This window comes from Carcharodon carcharias, chromosome 12 (genome assembly GCF_017639515.1).
Source record: "Carcharodon carcharias isolate sCarCar2 chromosome 12, sCarCar2.pri, whole genome shotgun sequence".
In the NCBI taxonomy this organism is placed as follows: domain Eukaryota; kingdom Metazoa; phylum Chordata; class Chondrichthyes; order Lamniformes; family Lamnidae; genus Carcharodon; species Carcharodon carcharias.
Genome location: NC_054478.1, coordinates 109,923,080 through 109,942,724, shown reverse-complemented (window position 1 = coordinate 109,942,724; position 19,645 = coordinate 109,923,080). Strand labels below are relative to the sequence as shown.

Sequence of the window (19,645 nt, the reverse complement as noted above, 5' to 3'; positions counted from 1 at the left end):
ATAAAGTCATCCAGCAATTTTACCACAAGCACCCATTGGACACTGGACTTCCAAAGGCTTTTAACACAATTTTGGTTACTGGAACAGCAACGTCTGAAAAATCAAGAGGCTTTTTCCCCCAAGTCTGTTTCACACAGTCACCTTTCCAGATCTCACACGGCCACACCTCACACAGCCTTCCATCCTTATTTAAATGTATTTATCCCTTTTGATTTGTAAATTCCATTGTTTCCACATGTCTTTGGAGGTTACTTTTCCCAGAATATAAAAATCTTTCATGTTAACATTATAGCCAGCACTTTTGGGAAAAATCAACATCATAATCTTGCCTCATTTATCTTGCCAGTTGTAAACATGTTCCATGTCTCTTTGAAAATCAAGCACTTTTCCACATCTAAAAATGCAAATTCCATTCACATCACATCTACTGACCTTAACCTAGGTTTACTTATTTCCATTTTACACCTGTTTTACACCTTATTTGATCATTTAAACCTTGTAGTCTAACTGTTGCTAGTTTAATTAAATTAGCTGCACACACACATATAAGCCTGCTTTAAAATATCCCACAATAATATTAGGAAAATTATGATAGTTCCTTGACATCATAAACTGAATTTCAAAAAAAAGTTGAGCTTTTAAGGAAAGGAACAATTGCTGACCAATATCATAGCAAAATTTGTTAAGATAAAAAAGAATAATTAATAAAAATACCCAGAGTGGGAGAGGGTCAGAGTGTGTGTGCCTGGCTCATTCACAGTCTTGGTGTGCTCACTCACCCTCAACCCACTGAGTAGGTGTGTGTATATGTGTTGGTGGTGGTGGTGAAAGTAAGTGAGAAACCTGAAAATGGGTGCAAGGCAGACTCTCACTCCACCACTGCACCCACACTCCACATCCAGTCGCTCCGTCTCTCGCAGTCCGTCTCTTGTACACCCCCAAACACACACTGTCACTCAGTCTCTTGCACTCCCCGCACCACACACACAGTCACTCAGTCTCTTGCATTCCCTCCATACACAGTCACTATCTCTCGCACTCCCCCCACCACACACACAGTCACTCTGTCTCTTGCACTCCCTGCACTGCACACACAGTCAATAAGGGCGGAATTTTCTGCACCCGCCCGCCGCCATGATTTTCTGGTCCGCTGCAAGTCAATGGACTTCTGGTTGGGGCGCCGCCTCGCCCATGGCGGGTCCCGCCCGTGACAGGACCGGAAAATCCCGGCCTCAGTCTTTTGCATTCCCCCCATACACACAGTCACCCTCTCTCTCACACTCCCCCCACCACACACATAATCACTCAGTCTCTCGCACTCCTCCCACCACACACCCGTAGTCACTCAGTCTCTTGCACATGCTCCCTATATATACTCAATCTCTTGCATTCCTCCATACACACAATCACTCAGTCTCTCGTACTCTTCTCTCCCCCCCACACACTGTCACTTAACCTCTTGCATTCCCCCCATACACACAGTCACTCAGTCTCTCGCAAACCCCCTCCCCCCCACACACATTCAGTTGCTCCGTCTCTTGCATTCCCCACACAGGCATGCACAGTCATTCAGTCTCTCACACTCCGCCCACACAAACACATACAGTCACTCAGTCTCTTGCACACCCCCCACACACACTCAGTCTCTCTCACTCCACCCCACCCCAAACATACTCAGTCTCTCGCACTCCTTCACAAACTCTCACCATCACACTCTCTTGTTCCCACACCCACTCACAGACACTCTTATTCCCACACGCACCCGCAGACATACTCTCTCACTCCCACAAACACTCTCTCTCACTCCCACATACTCACCAAGGTACAGTCTCCACCCTGGGCCTGCCAGTATTTCGCCCTCCACAGGCCTAACATACCTAGCTGCCTGGGCTCCAGAGCTGCTGTTGCTGGGCTCCAGGGCCATTGTTGCTTGGCTCCAGCAACGCCATTGCTTGGCTCCCCAGGTTCCAACCCCACCATTGCTTGTCTCTGCGGTCTCCAGCACCCCCCCATACCTTCGCTTCCCTTGACCCAGCAGCCCTCAGCACACTCACCGATGCTGGTGTTCATCACTCCTCCAATCAGAGACTGTTTCTCTCCCTCATTTGCTGCTGATAGGCTCACTAGTGATTGGAGGAGCAGCTCCTTGCAGTATCTTCATTGAAACTCACTTGTTTGACCAGCATTTTGAAAACTGGCTTTGGGGGCTGCATAGAGGGATTTTGCGGCCCACAGGCCGTACGTTGGACAAACCTGTTTTAGATTGAAGGTGAAGTTTTGTAAGGTGGAATAATTAAAGGTAGTACCACAAGGAGGGGCAAAAATTTAGAAACTTCTGGGAAATGTTAAAACCTATTATCATTGTTTGCTAGGATATTGAATAAATATCACAGATATGTGTGCCCCTTACAAGTTTACCTTACAGTTTTAAGACATATTACTTTATTATTTTCGAATAAAGTGCTTTCAAGTACTTTGTTGTTTGTTCATCTATTCAATCTGTCTGTCAATTGAAGAAACCAATATATTGTACCAGCTTCCAGTCACCTTATTTGCAGAATTCAGGCTTAACATTCACCCAGATGTGCTATCTTCTATGTATGTTAAATTTCAGTTTATAGGAAACATGGGTGCTGTTCTTTCTGGTTGGCACAGAGGAAAAAGAATGACAGAATGCCGGAATCAAAATGACCACACTGACGACAATTTCACACTTCTTATCTGAAGGAGAGAGCGGCCTAATTTATCTGATTAAAAGAGGCATCAGATAAACAAGGTATTCAGGTCTGCACTGAGCAGCCTTCTATAAGCAGATTGTGTATTTATCCCAGAGCCATTGGAGCAGCTCTGTTATCCCATTCATGTCCTAGTACAGTAATATTTCCTTGGATATGTAATGCCATGAAAGGGATTTGGTGATACTGATATGGAAATTTGCCTGTTATGGGTGTTTGAATAGTTTATTTCTGAATTTCACATAACCAGATACCTCTTTTGGCAGAGTTACCTGTTCCAGCTGCTGCAAGGTGTTGCATTCTGTCACTCTCACAGAGTCCTTCATCGAGACCTAAAACCACAAAACTTGCTTATTAATGATGCTGGTGCAATCAAATTAGCAGATTTTGGATTGGCAAGGGCTTTTGGAGTTCCTGTGCGCACTTATACTCATGAGGTAATTTACAATCTATGCAGTTTTAGAAATGGTTCATAAAGTTAAAACTTGGATATTAATTTTACTCCCACTATAATTTTAATGGATTTAATCCTTCTCAGTTGTGGCATATTTTAAATGGGTTGCTCAGCTAGTTAATGTGAACTTTCTGAAATCAGAATGCTGCATTGTTCTACAAAAAAACGTTATGAGCCCCAGAAAATAGAAATGGCCATTTATTAGCGCTGTTCATTTTCAAGCTCTAAAGAATTCTAGCTATATCAAACAGTAACAATCGGTTTAGGCACTAATACTAAACAGAAAAGTTGCCTTAAGCGCTTGGTAAACTTAATTGAAGTCAGTATTTTTTCCAAATATCTTTTCTACACAGTCTGCAATGCATCTACTCCTCTCAGCATAAGGTTATAATTAGCAGTAAAAAAAAGATTTAATGCAAGGGAAGCATGAACATTTTAGGCACAAGGAAAGACTGTTAGACCAGAAAAGTTGTGTTTTCAGAGATTATACCCACCTACCCTACTATTGCCAAGAAGACAAGAACTTGAACGACCAAGTTCAAACATCAAAGTTCAAGAAAAAAATAATAGCACAACTCTTGATACTTTAGGGAATTTCACCAATCCCACACTCCCAAAACGTAGTTGGTGTAGGACTGATAATTGTCACTACATGTTGTACCCTATTTCCAACTTGGGCTCCCTTCAACTGTGATTCCCTGTTGAGAGCAGAAGATGGTGAGCCTTTGTTACAACTCTGAAAAACACACTTATTAACTAATGAGGGTGTTTAGTACTTTCCTGCTAAAACTTTATACGGACAACTAGGAGTCTCTTGTTATAGCTCAGTAGATAACCCAATGCTTGGTGAGTTATTGAGTCCAACAGACAAGAAAATCCTGAATTTGATCAAATCAACTGATCTCAACCAGCATAGCAGTGATATAATCACAATTGAATTCATTGACACAAACCTAGGAAGAGAAAAGTCGTACAATTGGTTTTAGCATCTGGACTTAGGGAGAGAAAAGTGACGATTTCCACTGTTAAATACTTGTCAGTGATATTTTTAAGAAATTGCAACTTGTGGTAATTATTGATGGATTAGCCTCAGCTGTGATGCTCTCTGAAACACTGTCAGTGGAATAATTCTCGGTATGAGTCAACACTGTTAAAAGGAAAGTAAGGAGTAGAAAACTGGGAAAATTAAACATTATTCTGCACTCACTAGAAGTTCACAAATCCCTTCAAATAATTATGGTGTACCAGATGCGTGCTGATTTGTTTATTAGAATGGAAAGTGCCTTTGTTTGCATTACAATTATTAAATAAAGGACTGAGTTTTCATGGCCCATTGGGAATGGGCGGAGAGGCAAGAGGGCTGGCAGGATGGCAGGGGGAGGCATCGAGAGGGCTGTCTGCCATCATGCTATATAGGCAGTGATAGGAAACATATTAGCCCAGTTGCCCACCCTACAGTCAGTTGATCCTCTTACATGGCCATTAAGGAGTATTTTGACCATGTTGGGCTCGCTACTTTGTGGGAAGACTGCTAGGTAAATTCTGGTGGACTCACTGTGGGAGAGGGGGCCATTCCTTGATAAGCACTCCCATAGCCCACAAAGGGCCCCCCCACTCAGTGGCAGTGGCCAACTATATGACAGCAATGCTCATCCCCATGTGAATGCCAGGGCCTGGCTGCCAGATTCTGGCTTTGCCCAGCCTACCTGACCTCTCTTTGAGGCAGCCCTCCCTGGATCTGCAATCTCAGCAATGGCCACTGCGAGTAGTGGCGCTAGTGAGGTTGCAAAAGTAACTCTTTCGAGTACAAACCCATTTCCATCTGTTTTAGATGAAGTAACATTGTTTTTTCATAGTTTGCCATTGTGAGATTTGAACTCTTGATCTTGGGGTTACACACCCAGCACCATAACCACTTGGCTATTTAGGCTAAGCCTTTTCAGATGAAGTTACATTGTTTCATAGTTTGCCATTGTGAGATTTGAACTCTTGATACTCTTTCGAGTACAAACCTGTTTCCATCTGTTTCAGATGAAGTCACATTGTTCCATAGTTTGCCATTGTGAGATTTGAACTCTTGATCTTGGGGTTACAAACCCAGTACCATAACCACTTGGCTATTTAGGCCAAGCGTTAGGTTGCAAAAATATTGGCCCTTGAATTGGGAATCTTAACTGGACAATGACTTTTTAATTGGCCACCACAGTAATATGTCGCCCGGGTCCCATCGCCTGTCTAAGTAAAGGAGGGTTGGTGTGGGTTGCTTCCTGCTTTTGGCCAAGGCAACAAAATTCAGGAAAAGAGATAAAAAAGCTACTTAATTCAAAATAAAAGTAGGCTCCACCTCTTCATTACCAAAAGGCTTTGAACCACGGAGGCCTCAGTTAATCAGCACTAATTTATCATAAATTAAGGTAGATAATGCCAGTTCTGTTGTATTCTTGATTCCCTGCCCTAGGGAAAACTGCAAGGTAGTGCCAACATAGACTGCATTACTCTATTTTTATAAACAAGTATTGAGCTTCATTCAGACCACAGTAGTGATAAATATTTACATTTATAATTAATTACTGAAATCTGATTATATCTCTTGAATACTTTTATAGTAAACACTGATCAGTTAAGTATACTCTTAACATGTTTGGCTGAAATGATTTTGGAGAATTGACTTTCTAAATGTTTGTTATTCTTTGATTTTATATTTGTATTTACTTTATTTTTAGGTTGTAACCTTGTGGTACAGAGCACCAGAAATTTTAATGGGATGTAAATTTTACTCAACAGCAGTGGATGTTTGGAGCATAGGATGCATCTTTGCAGAAATGGTATTTATCTCAGGAAAACAATTAATTTATTAAAATGTATTTTGTAAATTTATGCCTTCCTAGCATGTTCAGAATATTTTTTTTTCTTTTAAAATTTGAGGGAAGATGAAAACATGTACAAAATAAAGGCAAAGTATCTCACTACTGAAATGTCATCTATGTGTCTATTAAAGGTCTTGATTACATTTTGCACTTTCTGTACACATTAAACTTACTTTCTGTGTTATGATTTGGTAATGGAAAGATCATAAGCAGAATTTTTGTCTTGGGGTCGGGAATCTGACACTGGGGTCAAACGAGGGCCCCAATTCCGGACCATGTCAAAAATGGTCACCCGACATAATTTTCAAAGGAATGGCCAGTTACTAGCCAGAGGGAACACTTGCTACCCAATTAAAGTCGCTGGAGGGCCTCTTCACAGAGAGAGCGGAGGCCTGCCGATGCAGGTAAGGGAGAGAGAGTACCTCAAAATGGAAGCATCCTCTCAGCACTTCTAAAAGTTTTGAACATAAAAATTCCCACAGTCACCAGACCACCATTATGGAGGGGGCTGCAACCACAGCTGTGGCCATTTTCTGCAACAGCAGCAGCGGGGAGGTGAATTAAGTTATTATGGAACAATGGTCCCATCATCGGTTGGTGAGAGGCCACCTCTTTTCATTGTGTGGGCTTTGGCCACACGGGAAGCCCACCTGATCTTTGGAAAATGCCTGTCGGCACGCGCAAGCCTTACTAGGCCCTTAATGGCTTAATTTGGCTACCCAACCGGCATTACATTTCCAACCCAGCCTTCTTAAAAACGGTCTGGAGGTGGGAAGATGCCGGCAAATTGACATTCTGCCCTCTCACAGAGATTTTTCTGCGCCGGGCCACCTCTGGTCACACCTCCATGCACATTTGGAAATCCAGCCTGCATATATCAGCATGTCAAAATGATAAACACTATATAAGCATTTATGATGGAAAATTCCTACATCATCATGTTAACCATTCACTTTCATTTTGTTGCTGGATCAGGTGGTAAAGAGCAGAAGAGTTTCCTGGTTAGCCATACTGCAGAAAGCACCGGCAAACCACTGCAGTAATTTGCTAAGCATAATCGTGGATCAATCCAATGGAAGTCCATGGTTGCCCTTTTAGGTCATGGTACATGAAGGAGGAGGAACTGAAATGTCTAATGTCTGACAGGATACTTCTGCAGTTGAAAACAGCTTTCACCACCCCTGAGAGTATGCTAATTATAAAATCTCCCTGTGTGCAAACTAGGCATTATGAGTATGTGTAATTTGCAAAATATCATAGCATGCAATTTGAGCATCAAAATGAATTTAAAGTAAGAGTGACCTTTCCTTTCATAAAAATATGAGAGTAATTTTTTTGAAAATTCTGTAAAGGAAATGGGGATTTATTCACTTGGGCAATTTTGACATGATTAACAAACTTTTAATTATGCAGTGCTCACAACTTCTGTGATTAGAACAGATGTGGCTAAGTGTGAGCCTTAAGGAGATTTTTTTTTAAACTTGGAATACTGGTGACAAACATTTGAATATTTTGAGGCAATTTATTTTTTATGGAAATTTGAATTCATTACAAATTGTATAAATTGACTGACTATTAGTGTACTGTATTTTAAATTTACTAATACCAGACAACCCTGCCCTACAAGCCTATTAAATCCTTCAATTGAAGTATTCAAAAGAGAATTTGACTGTTATCTGAAAAAGAAGAATGAACTGGGTTATGGGGAGAAGGTGGGAGTGTGGCTTTAAGTGAATTCCTCATTCAGCGAGCCTTTGCAGACATGATGAGACAAATGGGCTCCTACTACACTGTAACATTTTTGTGATTCTTCTACCTTTCCATGTTGCTACATACCAAAAGCTCTTTTTCAAACTCCCCACTCCCACCATTTCTGATCCTAGGACCTCTTCTCACCGCTTAGAAATCCCTAGACCACGTTCCAGGTGCTCCATGATTCTAGAACCACCCCCAGTGTTCCCAAATCCTAAGATCTACCCCAATGCTCCCACACTTTCCCTCTACAGTGTTCTTCTAGATGCTTCAAGTCTCTGGAATCCCCCTCAAAATACTAAAATACTGCAGGACCCAGGATCCTGTTCTAAGATGCAAAGGCCACCCAAATGCTAATGTCAGTGTCCTTGGTAATAATGCACAGCATAACATCCTGTTCTTACAGAACTTTGGACTGACACTGAGAAATAGCACAGGAAATCAGCTGATTTATAAAAATTTTAGGTATATAAAGTTTGTATGGTTGCTTTCTTGCACTGGCTGATTATTTTGTCTATTGCATACTTTTTCACCTGTGGGGAGCGATTCACAAATGCTCTAAATGATTGACCTATATCAATAAAAGTCATGTTGGATTAGAAGGTATACAACTGTGACTAGCTCTGCAGTACTAGAGTGTTTTAATGGTAACTAGCAAATGTTAATGGCTTTGTTTGCTAAAAATTGATGGAAACTAAGTGTGATGCTTACCGCAAGAACCACCTTTATGTAAAATGTTTATTGTAGCTGAAACATGATAAATATAGGTAACAGTGTATGTATTACATTCCCAGATTACATCTTCACTGTAAATTATCTGATTGTCTGATTATATTAAATCATTATTGCATTATGTAATTCACAATATTTTAGTTTTTAAGTTTTCATATAACCCTTAATTATCTTTAATGCTAAAGAGTATTATTTCAGAGTCTACTGATGGCTCAATGCCTAGTTGCACTACCTTGTGTGGTACTGATTTGTTCAAATGAGAAAAGACCCAGGTTTGATTCCTGGTCCTTTCTGCATTGGCTGGTTTGAACTGTAGCATCAATAGATGCATTACAGTTACCTCAGAATCACTAAGGATGGAGGTTAGAGAGCTAGGGTGGGGTGGAAATATTAAGGGTTCCTCTACTTGATCACAATATGGTGACAGCTACTCAAAAATGTTCATATGAATATTAAGTAAGGACAGCTTGGACTTGGATAATAGTGTCTTTTGTGGCCAAATTACCTGTTGACACCTATGCAATCTTATTTGTGAATCAGTTGGGTGAAGCACTGGGTTGCTGTTGGAACACTTGGAACTGCATACCAACGTCAGTTATCATTTTCAACAAAAAGAGTAAAGAGAGGGGAAAAGAGGGGTCTGCTCCTAATTCCTGCTCCTAAATCGTATGCTCATATGCACAGGTAGAGATTCTGTTTAGCCAACATGCAAAAGACTTGCGCAGACAATCCTTGTGCATGGAAATTTAGTTTTTGGCCCTATTTTGATGTCAACTTATCTCCAAAGAAACTGTTCAGGACTGGAGGACTCAGGTTGTTGAAATAACTGGATTAACTGTCATGTGGAAAGGCATGGATTAGTCAGGGATGGTCAGCATGGATTTGTTAAAGGAAGGTCTTGCCTCACAAATTTGATTGAATTCTTTGAGGAAGTGACAAGAAGGGCTGATAAAGGTAGTGCAGTGGATGTTGTACACATGGATTTTAGCAAGGCATTTGACAAGGTCTCTCATGGCAAATTGATCAGGAAAGTAAAAGCCCATGGGATTCAGGGTAATGTGGCAAACTGGATAAAAGGTTGGCTTTGTAATAGGAAACAAAGGGTAATAGTCAATAGATGCCCTTGCGAATGGAAAGTTGTCTCAAGTGGTGTTCCACAGTGCTTGGTGTTGGGACCCTTGCTGTTTGTGTTATATATTAATGATTTGGATGTGAATGTAGGGGGCATGATTGGGTATTTGCAGATGACACAAAGATTGGCCGAGTAGTGGATAGTGTAGAGGATAGCCATAATCTCCAAAATGATATAGATGGGTTGGTGGAGTGGGTGGTAAAATGGCAGATGGATTTTAATATAGAGAAGTGTGAAGTCATACATTTAGGGAGGTCAAACAGTCACAGGGATTACAAAATAAATGGGAATATACTAAGAGGGGTAGATGAAGTGAGAGATCTTGGCGTACAAGTACACAAGTCCCTGAAGGCAGCAGTTCAAGTAGACAAGGTGGTAAAGAAGGCATATGGAATGCTGTCCTTCCTTGGCAGAGGTATAGAATATAAAAGTAAGGATTTAATGTTGGAATTGTATAAAACACTAGTGAGGCCACAACTGGAGCATTGTGTGCAGTTCTGGTAGTTCTGGTCACCACATTACAGGAAGGACGTAATAGCTATGGAGAGAGTGCAGAGGAGGTTTACAAAAATGTTGCCAGAGTTAGAAAAGTATAGCTTAGAGGAGAGATTGGATAGGTTGGGGTTATTTTCCTTAGAACAAAGAAGGCTGAGAGGTGACTTGATTGAGGTGTACAAAATTATGAGGGGAATAAATAGAGTGGACAGGACAAAATTGTTTCCCTTGATGGAGAATTCTAGACCCAGGGGACATAGATTCAAGATAAGTGGCAGAAGGTGTAGGGGGGACATGAGGAAGAACTTTTTTATGCAGAGGGCAGTGAGTGTCTGGAATTCGCTGCCCAAGTTGGTGGTAGAGGCAGAAACTTTAAACTGTTTTAAGAAGTACCTGGATCTGCACCTAAAGTGCTGTGAGCTGCAGGGCTATAGGCCAGGTGCAGGAAGGTGGGATTAGAAAGGGCACCTGGGTGTCCTCAGGCTGGCATGGACAAGATGGGCCAAATGGCCTCCTGTGCTGTAACTTTTCAATGGTTCTAAATGTATACCCAACAACAGTCAGCTAGATAATTTATGTGAATTCTTTTTTCAATTAAAGGTCACAAGAAAACCTCTGTTTCCTGGAGACTCTGAGATTGATCAGCTTTTCAGGATTTTCCGCACGCTTGGTACACCAAATGAGTCTGTGTGGCCTGGAGTTACACAGCTACCTGACTTCAAAGCAAACTTCCCTCGGTGGCTCAGACAAGATTTCAATAAGATACTACCCAATCTGGACATGGATGGCAAAGACCTACTGATGGTTGGTAGTACACCCCAATAAATTACAATTTTAATTTAATTTTTTTTCAAAAAATATACTTTATTCATAAAAATTATAGAAGTAGAATACATAATTTAAATTGAGCATTACATAAAGTGCAAGACGGTACAATTACTTTCAGTGCAGTGTCTGGCCCTCTGAGGTGCCTCACTAGCCTTACAATTACAGGTTACATTTACAATATACGTTCTATGTCAATCAGTTACACAGGTTCTAGTCTCTGGGTGTACTTTGGTAGGAGGGCCTTGGACTGTGGCCTTTCTCCATTGAGCCTTTGCGGTGGCTGCCTCAAGCTTTAGTGTGTCCCTCAACATGTAGCCCTGGAAGTTGGAATGTGCCAGCCTGCAACACTCTGAAGTGGACAGCTTCTCACAGTGGAGATCAGCAAGTTTTGGGCAGACCAAAGTGTGTCTTTCACTTAGTTGATGCTCCTCCAGCAGCAGTTGATGTTTGTCTCGATGTGCGTCCCGGGAACATCCCACAGAGCACAGAATCCTGTACTATGGAGTAAATTATAACAGCTGTAGATATATATATGTAAAGTAGTGTAGACACTGTGCCAAAATTTAAGGCATGTGTTTGTATCAGTATCCTGTTACAATGCTGCAAACATAACGTAGATGTCAGCATATAAGTTGATCTTTGAAGCCTCAAAATCCCTCCAAAAATGGGTCGACTTTTACACCGAGTATAACAGTAGACTGTGGGTGTACCTGAAACTCTACCGTATCTTTGCAACACAGCCCTTATTGCCTGCTTAATATCTTGGATCCAGTTATAAGATGCTGTGAAATAAAATATCCATTTGTGAGGTGAAAAATCGAGGCTAGCTACTAACATGAGTAAAGCATGTCATGGCTGAAAGGGGGGGTTGAATTATACACCAAGTAAATGCAAAAACATGATTTTGGAACCAGAAAAATTGGGTCATCCTGTATGCTAGGTCAGATTATACACCCCAAGTACAGTCATTTTTTGTACTAGTTTGAACCAATGGTCTCAGGTAATGAATTAAGGCTCTGGTCACCAGGGCCAGGGGATTGAATTGTACCACTGTTACTTCATGTCATTCAGTGCTGTAAATTACAGAAATGTTCACTTTTAAGAGCAGAGGAAAAGAGCATCCCTGGTACTCAGGGATTCAGATATACAAGCCTTTAAAAGTGGAAGGTCAAGTTTATAAGATATATAAAAAGGCAGATGAGATCCTAGGTTTTATATATAGGGGCAGATTTTGACTTTGTGTGATAGCAAAAATGGGTGATAGCAAATTTGCTGCCCATTTTACATCTCCCAAGTTTTACTTCCATAGTCAAAATCTGCCCCATAGCCTACAAAAGAAGAGATGATCTTGAACTTATACAAAACATTGGTTAGGCTGTGTTTGGAATTATGTCTATTGATGGTTACCCATTAAACATCCAGGGCGCGAAAAGGGTAGAGAAGAGATGAACTAAGATGATACTAAGAATAAGAAACTTTGGAAAGTTAAGAGTAGATCTGAGAGATATTGAAGATAAGATAATCTAGAAGAGTTTTGACCAATTGTCACGACTCACTGGGGATAGTGCACTGTAATATCAAGTCCCACTACTCCCCAAGCCGCGACAGATGTGAAAAGTTTGACCAAATCACCAGTTTGCTCCAATTCTACCTAATTGTTTAATTTAGGTTAACAGAATACAAGCACCTGGTTTATAAACTTAATAAGTAAATAACTGTTTCTTGAACAAACTGTCATTAACCAGTGGCAAAAGAAAGAAATATGAACTGCTCATTTCTAACACCATAACTTAAACTCTACCCCCTTTTTAAATCTCTATACACACACATACAAGACACATAAACATGGATTTTAAGGGTGGGATAAAACAGTTCAATAACACCGATTCCAGAATACAGGATTGGATGAGTTAATTTTGATTGATGTCTTCTAAATTCTTTTAAGTTCTTGTTGATGACACAAGGTGGTTTTCCAGCACTTTCAGTACTTAGTTCAGTGGTTGAGCACTTGCCTTTCAATGTCTCTTACAGTGATTTTCCCCTTTTGCCTCTTGACTGGGGTTTTCAGAGAAAAAGCAGGTTATAGAGATATGAGGAGAAAAACCAGCTAGCTATTGTACAATTACTGGAATCTTCCACACACAAGAGAAAGAGGTTTTAGGTCTTGTTCCTTTCAGGCTAGCAGCTATTCAGCACTGCTCCCACACAACACCTGGTCAGGAGCCAATCAAAACACTGTTGTCAGGCAGCTCTGCTGGTCCAGTACTCCTTTCTGGCACCATCCTGTCTTTCATGGCACATTCTGTTCCAGGACTTCAACATTGTTTATATCTCTGATCCTGTTCCAGTGGACATGTCTTTCACTCTGCAGCCATTGTAAGTTTAATTCACAGTCCAATGGAAAATAAAAATATATGTTCTTTACAACAGTCCAACGGAAGTAAAAAGATATGCTGCTTACACAATGCATAAAGAAAAACTATCTGCTTATAGATGAATCAGTAACTATGAGCTTAGAGTCAGTAATATAATAAAGGGAGAGGTTAGAAGAATTTTTTTTTATGTAGACGGTTTATAAGGAGTGCAATGCCCTAAAATAAACAATGGTAAAGCAGAACCCATAATAATTTTGTAAAGGGAAATGGCTTAATATTTGAAAATTAAAACTTTGAAAAGGTAAGGAGAAAGTGTAATGGGGTTGGACTAAGTAGATAGTTCTTTCAGACAGTTGGCACAGGCTTGATTGGTAAAATTGTGTCCTTTTGTACAGAAAAATTCTAATGTTCATGATTTGGTAGTACTGGAAAATGCCTTAAAATAACAAATAAATTCTCAAGTTTATTTGTTCTTTTTAAATTCTTGTTCGGTGAGTTACAAGTCAAAAATGGGGCAATCAATGACTCCCTGCACCTGAGGGCATCCCAGTGAATCCCAGTGCCCTCTGTGCCTACATTGCACTATCTGTTTGGAACTCTGTAAGATTTGGCCCCCTCGAACAGGGCATCACGACTTGCCTTATGTAATAATGGGCTGCCACTTGAGAAATGCCAGGTCAATAACCGATCCTCCGAATGACCCAGATATGAAGAAGTTCAGAATCACTATGACTTTTATGGCTACAGGCAGGGGCTGCACACAAGACCTTCTAGGCCTGGGGTGATCCTCAACGAGGGTACAGGTCTGAGACCAGTTGACTGGATGGGCACAGCCTCCTGCAGCACTAATGGTCTAATATCTCTATAAAACTTATTCTTTTTTGGTACACCCTGTTATGAGGATTTTGCCTTCACTGTCTCCCAGCCTGCTGTTCCTTCCCTCTTCAACCCTCATGTCTAGGGGTTTGCATCTGCAGCTGAGGCTGTTCCTTATTGTTGCACATCTCTGATTTAGAGATCCACCATCTCCTGGAGTCCCTGCTGTACCCTTGTGATCCCTGCAGTCTCATTTCACCTCCTATCACCCCCTCCCCCAATATTACTAATCAAATTCTCAGAGTACTGATTATATGATAGCCACTTTGTGGCAATGAATGAGCTGATCCCTGAGATTTCCCCTTCCACAGTGTTCTGACTAATACCCAGGTCCACAACTGTCTTCCCATTATGAAGCTGCCTCCTGGGTGGATGGGCTAGTGACCCTTACTCCGTTCAAAAATTGCAAACTGCCCCTCAACAAGCTGACAATTAATGGGTTTGTCAAATTACAAACCCACCATTTTCAGATGACTTGCTGCTTACCAGTCCCTGATTTCAAAATTGCAACATGTCAGAACCACATTGGGAATCAAAGAGACATTCAGGCGGTGCGATTTCTTTGACCTTCCAGTCTCCATTCCCACTCCACCGTTCTATAAAAATTTGGTCCAAGGTCTGTACGTACAAAATGTGAAATATGTGTAGTATATTTATATATTAGCGACTCTCTCCACTGGTTATTGGAAAGAACTGCAATCTAATATATTACTCATTCTGGAAACCAAGTAATAAGGATCTTCTATATGAGAGAGACAAATGCATCTTGGAGATGGCTGTAATTTCTTTGTGTTTTTATACTGCTTCAAGCATAGTGTAACTCTTTTAAATTGGTTTTGGATGCAAATAAACTGTAGAGTGAGAAATTTCCAGTGTCCAGTTTATTTTGGCCAAATACCTAGATAAAAAAGAGTGCATATTTTGACAATCTGAATGCAAATTACACTTTGCCTGAGAAGAGTCCTTTCTTGTTTGTTAGAATCATAATCTGAATGTTAACATGGTTAGATTCAGTTGAAAAATATTTTGTTACTTTTCCTAAACTTTCATTTTCTATTGTCAAGTTGTTTACCAGCAGTTCTTGCAGCTTTCCACTATGTTTTTCAGCTAACTCATTAATGAGTTCAGATGTATTGAGCAACAGGTTGTCTTTGCTCTGGAGTTCTACATGGAATAAGATTTCTGATATAATGATTCTTTTTTGTCACTTGCTTATCGTAGATTTAAGTTGCATATAATACTCTTGGTTATCAGCCAACTCTATGGAGATATTATACACTGGTTATTAATTTCTTAATTATTACAAGCGGTATTATTATTCAAGCACCAGAAGTGTTCTTGTCACCTTTAGTGATCAATTTGGGAAATAAAAAGTTTAAAACATTTCCTTTTTATTTATAGCAAATGCTCCAGTATGATCCCAACAAGCGGATTTCTGCAAAAGTTGCTATAAGTCATCGATTTTTCCGTGATGTCACTATTCAACTACCACACTTACAGCTATAAATATTTGGTGGAGTTCACTGGGAACATGAAGGAAGCATCGCAGTTTTCTTGCTTTTTTTCATTTCCATTTTTATGTATTATTTTCCAAACTATACAGCTGTTTATCAGAAGTTGGAAAATTGTACTTATAGAGTACATTGGCAGGAGCCTGAACTGTGAAGGTGATGACATGTAAAAATGTACATTAGGCACAATACTTTGATAAGTTTAAATTCTGTTATAGATTATTAGAGATTCTATAAAACTTGATTCTATTTTTAGATTTGAAATCCCATTTTTGTAGACACATGTTGAAACAGCACAAGCGAGTGGTTGATATTTTACAACAGCTATAAATCAGTATGAAATATGAGGATTTACTTCAGAAAGAAGTGTTTTCACGAATGATCTTTTTGAGATTTTACAGCTTGTAATAACAATTTTCTGTGGGTTTTTTTGTTCCCCCGTTAGATGTATTTTATGGCAACTTGAAATGGAGGTAGACCATTGAACCTCAATTTGAAAGACCTGATCTTAATCTCACTGAGATTCACCCATTTTGCTGTCAATGGGAAAGCTTTCCTAGTTCTTTCTTGAGCTTCCCAGACTTTCCCATCCAAGTCAAAGGAGGAACCAGAGATAGGTGGGGGAAATTTGAATGTATATTTCTCATGCCTACTTAAAAACCTACCTAACACTGATTTCAACATCAAGCAATTAAGTAAAACTACTGAATTTAATTAACACATAGATTGTTAATGTTCCACTACCACCTTTCATAGTCTATCTTTCCACTTCCTAAGGTCACAATTAATATATGAGCTTTATTTTTATCAGAAGTGTTTCTGACCACTGAATTTCAAATGTCAATAAACACCGCTTGAATACTGCAGAAATTTCATATCTAACCACCTGTCTTTTCAGAGCTACCTGGCTCCTTAGTGCTTGTGTATATCCCTATTTGTCCATCTACCTCTAATGTGAAGATTATTCTAGATGAACAGAAAACTGGTGATCCAGGATCCCAATGACGATGTAGTGCATGCAGCTTTGGTGCATCTAACCTCCATGTGAAAAGGATATTACAAGGGCAGTCTTCTCATATTTTAAAAAATAATTTCTTATGTGGACCAGAAGGAAAGATATGTCAGTTTAGTTTTAAAGCAACATAACTTGACAATCTGCAGGCCTTTTTTCAGTTTTTTTAAGGCCATTCCCAAATAAAGAAAATAGACAATACTCCCAAGTCAAGTGTTGAAGTTGTCTTAGATGAATGAATGGCTCAATGAGTAAATGCACCATCTAATTCCATATTGAGCTGTAGATTAGGAAAATGCTAGGTTTAATTTCACATCTATGTTGCATTAAGTGATTTAAATAGGTATTGTAGTTGACCTTACAGATTCTCAGACTAGGGAAAGGTGATAACCACTCAGATTCACGCTCCTGTTCTCTGTCCATTGTTTCAAACACATATGTGGAAATGGTTGAGTACAGGCTTAAATTCTTTTATGCCCTTAATATGATAATATGAAGTCACACATTCAGAACATTTGAATGATGTAGCAGAAGACTGTTGGTATCTGCAAAATTGTAGCTGAACATGAGTTCCTATGCTTAATTAAAAAAAAAATGAAAAAGAGAAAATTGGAAAGAATAAATAGCATGTGACCTGGGGTAAGCTTTTTCTGTAACCAATGTTGAGAAAGTGTATAAATGGAGTGGTTGGGATGCTTCCTCATATTTTTCTTTCCCTTTCTGTAAGGATGTAACTGAAATCCTGTAGAATATCTCTACATGATATCAATTTGTTTTCTTTAATTCATTGTGTATTTTGTTTCTAATATATAAGTTGGCCAAGTTGTGTTGGATGGTGTTTTACCATGTTGTTTGCTGCAAAACAATTGATTTTAATACTAGAATAATTGTAAGAGTAAAAGGTAACGATAACATAAGCTGGTTTGTTAACAAACTGTTATTCAAGTTATTTAATATTGTGATCATTTATATTCCAGATTGCAGTATGACAATATTTATACCCAAAGAAAAACTGCCTTTTATTGCTTTCCAATACCCCGAACTGAAATTTTGTACTTAGATTGTATAAATAAATATTTTTTTACAAGTGCTCTGAGGACAGTTTACTAAGTTTACTGATGAGATCACAAAGTATCCATGCCATGCACTTATAGGTTTTAGATATATTCAGTTTGGGCTTTTCAATTATAAAACTACTAAAATGTCTGTAAATAACCCAATTAAATATAATCTTGATTCCTCTTAAGACTATTAACCTACAAGGTGAGATAATAACTCTTTGAATAATAAAGTCAAAGAAGTGATTTATTTAAAAAGTTCTTAACAATAGAAAATAAGAGAAAACAAGTAAAGAACAGACTTACAATTTTTGACAGTTGATCAAGCTGAAGAAAATGTAACCTCAAAATTCTGACAAAAATCTTGTTTTGGGGTCCTCCAGTAAAAACTCGTGACAAGCCTTCCTTAATCAAGGGTATTTATCTCTCTCACCCACGTGGACTAGGCCTACTGTAATTCAGTGATTGGCCAAATTACTTCTCAGAAATTATTGATTGGATCTCCAGATATTTGCGTAAATGGTTCTGAAAATAGAATAGACTGTTCATTGTCTACCCCTTAATCTGATTTGGACACGACTTTTATATTTTGTATGAACTTTAGTTCCAAGCTTGTTCTAATTGCATCTGTGAAGGTCAGTCACCATCTGTTTATCTGATCATAAATATCTTAGTGTCAGATTCCCTGCTGCCATTTTGTTTTACAGTCTTGCAGTCTATCTTAGTCTTAAAAGCCTTCCTATATACTTAAGCTATCTTTAGTATAAGACACCTTTTTAAAGGCATATCTGAAATGATGGGGAGAATTTTCTGTGCCCGCTGGTGGTGGGCGTGATAGGTGGTGTGAGCGGACAATATGGTGCGATCGGTTTCACGATGGCAGGAAGACAGGTCACGATTATCTGCTCAGCCCACCAATGATGGGCCGTGTTTCCCGCCATCGGTCGTCAGGAACCTCATTGTAATGCATCAGCATATCATTATCAGGCGATCCCACCAAGATCTTGCACCCCCGCTGGATCATCCATCCACGTTGGCAAGAAAGCACGCTGACGTGTTTCACTACAGCACAGGCAATGTGCACTTGGCAGCCTGCACTTTGGGTGAACTGGAGGTGAGTGCATAGCAATGTTCTGCAGAGCTCACCAGGGTCACTTGTTGCTTTGCAGGCTTCAGGGGGGGTCGGAGTTCAGTGCTGCCCTACCTGACGTGGTGGGGAGGGGGGGATCGGGCCAAGTGCAGTTCTGCCTCTGAGGGGCCTTTTGAGGGGGAGCGGGGGCAATTGCAGCCTTTGCATTGTGGTGACTTGTGATGGGGGGCAAGTGCAGCCTTGCCATTGAGGCAACTGGTGGGGCGAGGGGATGTGGTTAAGGGCAGCCCTGCCTCTGAGGCAGCTGGTGTTGGGGACGAGGCCCTTGCGCTGGCTAGATGAGGCAGGCACGCTCAGGAGCCCCTCATAGCTGCTAAATTTGTAGAGGATGATGATGACATGCAGTGAGGTGACCCCATAAGATCTCAAATTGCATTTGCAAATGTTTATCTCCAGACTGGCTTAGTGCAACACAAATAACCTCAGTGAGAATGCTCCTGTCGTGGAGACGTGGTGGAGGCCCAAATAGTGAGGATGATGACAACATGCATTGAGGACACTCCATAAATCTTCACATAGCCTCTGAGAATGTCTGACTGAGGGCAGCTCACTCGCTCTCTGTGATCAGGTTAGATCATAGAGACGGAGCCATGAAACTTTAGAAGCATCTGATGCTTTGTCCGCATTCAGCACCTGAGCCCTTCAGGAGCTGGAGCATAGCATCTGTG

The 19,645-nt window shown here is 40.2% G+C and overlaps 1 protein-coding gene across 10 annotated transcripts in view; it reads left to right on the top strand.

Moving 5' to 3' along the window:
- Positions 1 to 17,858, top strand: part of LOC121284892 (cyclin-dependent kinase 2-like) — a 53,635-nt gene extending 35,777 nt beyond the window's left edge. For 5 of the 10 annotated variants that reach the window (XM_041200758.1, XM_041200757.1, XM_041200760.1 and 2 more), the window contains 4 exons: positions 3,002 to 3,172; positions 5,913 to 6,014; positions 10,768 to 10,971; positions 15,648 to 17,858. In XM_041200758.1, coding sequence (XP_041056692.1) covers positions 3,002 to 3,172; positions 5,913 to 6,014; positions 10,768 to 10,971; positions 15,648 to 15,752 — 582 coding nt within the window. In that variant the 3' untranslated portion in view covers positions 15,753 to 17,858. Of the gene's footprint in view, positions 1 to 2,614; positions 2,777 to 3,001; positions 3,173 to 5,912; positions 6,015 to 7,031; positions 7,244 to 10,767; positions 10,972 to 15,647 lie in introns of those variants that run through there. The other 5 variants (XR_005944574.1, XR_005944573.1, XR_005944572.1 and 2 more) reach the window with 5 other exon arrangements.
- Positions 17,859 to 19,645: the final 1,787 nt, after the last annotated feature.